General features: G+C 38.4%; 1 protein-coding gene across 1 annotated transcript; it reads left to right on the top strand.

Moving 5' to 3' along the window:
- The first annotated feature begins 250 nt into the window (after positions 1-250).
- Positions 251-826, top strand: LOC143853901 (uncharacterized). Its single transcript, XM_077363598.1, has one exon. It carries the CDS (start codon positions 251-253, stop codon positions 824-826), a length of 576 nt encoding a protein of 191 aa, XP_077219713.1.
- Positions 827-4,598: the final 3,772 nt, after the last annotated feature.

The raw sequence follows: 4,598 nt of genomic DNA, 5'->3' as shown, positions 1-4,598 counted from the left end.
TATGTTAAGGGGAGTGTCATAGCTGAGCAATTGGGTGATTCTCCTACAGAGGAGAATGCTTTTTTGAAAGCCGAATTTCCTGATGAAGAGATCATGGATCTTGAAGAAGAGACTCCGAGTACTAAGTTTCTTGATGTACTTTGATGGAGCTGTAAACCACCAAGGTCAAGGAGTAGGAGTAGTGCTTGTATCCCCGAAGAAGGAGTACATTCCTATTTCTATCAAGTTACAGTTTTAGTGCACGAATAATATGGCAGAATATGAAGCATGTATTGCTGGTTTAGAGGCAGCCTTAGCTCTCCGAGTTCAAGACATAGACGTGTTTGGGGATTCAATCCTTATCATTTGCCAAGTTAATGGGAAGGGGAGAACAAGAGAAGCAAAGTTATTCCCTTATAACACGTATTTGGAATCTCTGGTCAAGAAGTTCAGAAGTATCACTTTTACTCATTTATCGAGGACCAGGAATCACTTCGCTGATGCTTTGGCTACTCTTGCTTCAATGTTAGACATTTCTGCAACTATGGAGGTTCAGCCAAGGGCTGTAAGATTACAATGGGCTCCAGCTCATGTGAACATTATTGAGATATCAGCTAAGTGTCAGGATGGAAAGCTGTGGTATATAGACATAAAGAACTTTATTTCTAGCAAGGGGCATCCTCCTGAAGCTTCAAGTAAAGAGAGAAAAATTCTTCATAGATTAGCTACTAATTTTATCATTTGTGGTGAAAAGTTGTATAGACAATCTTTTGATGGGATACAACTCTTATGTGTTGATGAGGATAAAGCTGCAGAACTTATTGAGCAAATCCATGAGGGAGTTTGAGGACCTCATATGAATGGAAAGATGTTGTCAAGAAAAATCCTGGGACTAGGATTCTACTGGCCTACAATGGAAGCCGATTGCTTTGCTTTCGTGAAGAAATTTCACAAGTGCCAAGCCTATGCGAATCTTATTCATGTGCCGCATCATATGCTTCCATAACTTCAAACACAGTTGCGAAGTTTATCCATACAAACATTATATGTAGATACGGAGTACCTCATGAGCTGATTTCTGATAATGGATCTCATTTCAAGAATGAGGTAGTACACCTGTGTGAAGAATTTAAAATCAAGCATCACAAGTCATCTCCTTACAGACCTCAAACAAATGGAGTTGTCGAGGCAGCAAATAAGAATATCAAGGTCATTATTAGTAAGTTGACTGAGACTGTAGACACCTCCATTTTGCTACGCTTTAAAAAGCAAAAGATTCGATAGTTTCATCGAGTCTTGAGTCAATATTTCGCAATAGATTAGGTATTTATGCATTTTAGGGTAAATTTCATCTTATTTTAGGTGTTTTCGCAATCCTGTAGGTTTCGAGGGTGTTTCAATAGTATCTGGAAGATGAAAGTTCAAGTTTCCAAACAAATGAAAAAACCTGCTATTTTTAGAATTTTCAAGGTTTCCCTCATTTTTGCTCATTTTTTCATTACAGGGGTATTTTGGTCATTCCTGATGTATCCCGTATGACTCCCGAGTTGTATCTGAGAAATCTTGAGCGATTTAACGAATTTTGAAAAAGCTGCTATTTTTAGAATCTCTCCGGGTTTTTTCCCATTTTGTGTATCTTGGGGTTGTGTTGGTCATTTTTGGTGTGCCCGAGATTATTTTTAAGGTATGACTGAGGAATCATCGAAAATTTCAAGTGTTTTAAAGAACCTGCTATTTTTAGAAACTCATAGGGCATCCACATTTTTCGTCATTTTATGGATATTTTCATCATTTCCCATATATCCAGCATCATCTTGAGGGTATGGCCGAGGAATCATGAGTAATTTCATAAGTTTTGAGAGACCTGCTAAATTTAGATTTCTCAAGGTTTCCCTTATTCTTGTACTTCAGGGGTATTTTGGTCTTTTCTTGTGTGATTCATTTGATCCCTGGACTGTGTTTGAGAAATCTCGAGTCATTTCATGAATTTTAGGAAACCTGCTATTTTTAGAATTTCTCAGGATTTTCCCTAGTTTCACCAAATTTTATAGCTCTGGGGTAATTTGGTCATTTCCAATGTGTTTCATTTGACCTCTAAGGTGTGTCTAAAGAATCTTAGATGATTTCATGAGTTTTGAAAAACCTGCTAAATTTAGAATTTCTCAGGGGTTTCGATTGATTTGGAAATCTTATGTGTCAAGGGCATTTTGGGTATTTTCAAGAGATACCAAATGACCCTATTAGATATTGCTCACCAAAAGGACCCAACTATAAAATTTTCTATTTTTGAAGTTTGACCTCAAAGACTTTCCATTTTTAACTTTCTCCTTTAGGGGTGAACCAATTGGAGGGTATTTTGGTCGCATTTGGATGTGTAATGGTCAAATAGGGGCATTTTGGTCCGAAAAGTTATTTTCCCAAAAAAGATGGTTCGATCACGTGTTAGGAGTGCACCATAAATGTCAAATGAGTTGGGGCCATATATAAAATATTAAATTTAAAAGAATTTTATTAAATTTTTATGAAAAAAACCCAAAACCCATGTGAGAAGGCCCACTGGGCAAAGCCCACATAGGAAGGGGCCCAAGTCGACCCACCCATGTGGGTCGGCCACATATTATGTGGCCGACCCCCACATGGGTGGCCCACGAAGTTGGGTGCCCAACATGGATGAGGTGGGATGGTGATGTCATATTTGATATGTTCTGGAAAAAAAATAATGAAAAGAAGGAAGAGTTATAATTATAAAGGGGTAGTATGGTCAGGTTAATAAAATGGCCATAACGTTTTACCTTCTCGTCCAAAAAAATTGCTATTATACTTATTTCGAACGGCTCAAACAGATCTACAACTTTCTAATTTATGACTTTTCCTGAATCAGCCTCTAAATAGGTCAAAAAGAGCTCAAACGTTGGGTAGCCCTCTTCGGACGAAAATCATTCATAAAAGCTAGTTTTCTATGTGAGAAGGCTTCTAGATTGATCATGAAGGGTCTCTATTGTGTAATTTAGCATTGCTTAGCTTGCAAGAAAGAAGGTTTAGAAATAAGTTCAATATGAAAATCAAATAATGAGAAAGTCAAAGCACAAATTGGAAACAAGCTAAAGAAATGAGCTCTCACATTGGAAACTACTAATCTTCTCTCAACCCTAATCTTTTCTATAAAAGTAAGCACACACAACCTTAGGCCCTCCTCACATGGTGGGGTGAATTGGTCAATTAAAAATTTTGGGCTTAATTAAATGGATTATTAAAATTAATTTACTAATTAAGCACTTATTAATCTAACCCTTGTTCAAATATTCAAGATAATAAAATTTAGGGTTAAGATGTTACTTTAAGCCTATTTGCTCTAACCCTTGTTTTAAAAAAACATAAGTACAAGAAAGGGTAGAGTTTCCCAATCACCACAAAGTGCAAAGAGAAGGAGAAGAGAAAGCATCCACAAGGCACAAGATTTATGATGGTTCGGTCTATCACAAGACCTACTCCACTCTTCCAAGTTTATCTCCTTGGGATCTCCACTAAAACAATGAGATTCTTCAAAGGGGGAATCTCGAAGCCGTACACCCAACTTCTCCAATCTCCTTTTCACACGAAGCCTTGGCGAGGGGACACACCCTCGTACAACGTCTTCACCTTTCTTAACGGGTCGAAGAGTACACCCTCACAACGTCTTCACCTTTGTTACCGGGCCGAAGAGGAGACCCTCAAATACAATGAAGAAAATAAATGAAAAACTCTCAATGCCTCTTAGATAGGCGGATTACAAATTTAAAAGCTCACAAACACTCCAAGGAAAGATAAAATATAAAGCCTAGAGTATCTCTTGATAGAATGTGCAAATGCAAGATCAAAGAGGTTTAGCTTTTGATAGAAAATTTTTGGCACAAGGAAAATGGAATTTGATCTTTCTAAAATGTTCAAAAGGTTATAGAGATATGTTTTAATCATGTATATATAGTATATTTGAAAATATAACCGTTTGGCGTAAAACTATAAATAACTGGCTTCAAAAAGTCAAGCAGAAATGCCCCAACGGCTAGTTTGTTCGACCGCGGCGGTCGACCAAGCCATCACGGTCGCTCCCCCTATCGGGCGCCCTTTTATATTTTCAAATATCTTGCCATCGCGGTCGACCGGCCCTATGGCGGTCACCCGGCGAGGGCTACCTGTTTGCTCAAAAATTCAGCTCATAAAACCTATCTCGGTCGACCGACCCACGGCGGTCGCCCGCCCAAACCCATGACGGATTGTTCTGTTTGAAACAGACACATATCTGCAGTCGCCCGGCTTGACCCGGTCAACCGGCCCAATAAATTTTGAGATGTCTTGGAATTCCAGGTACCATCCCGTGGTCGCCCGGAATAGCCCGGTCGATCGGCCCTGTGTAAAATTCCATTTTTAACTTTAAAAACCTGGGGCTTTTGGGCCATGGTCTTTGGGATTTAGTCCTAGGTTTTCAAACACATATTTGGGTGTGTATATGGTTTTCAAAGATGTAAAAAATTAAGTATGAAAACCATTTGAAAACCTATTGAACGTGCAATTTTACATAAAATCAAGAGAACTCTAAATACATTCTAAAAATGATACCGTTGAGTCTTCTTGGAAGGTAT

Source organism: Tasmannia lanceolata, unplaced genomic scaffold, assembly GCF_043159265.1.
Source record: "Tasmannia lanceolata isolate RefF3 unplaced genomic scaffold, GAP_Taslan_0.1 ptg000020l, whole genome shotgun sequence".
NCBI classification, from domain to species: Eukaryota; Viridiplantae; Streptophyta; class Magnoliopsida; order Canellales; family Winteraceae; genus Tasmannia; species Tasmannia lanceolata.
This window is presented reverse-complemented; position numbering and strand designations above follow the sequence as displayed.

What these genes read in the sequence shown, in the direction of transcription:
- LOC143853901 (XM_077363598.1), top strand. Translation starts at nt 251, where the DNA reads ATGGCAGAATATGAAGCATGTATTGCTGGTTTAGAGGCAGCCTTAGCT.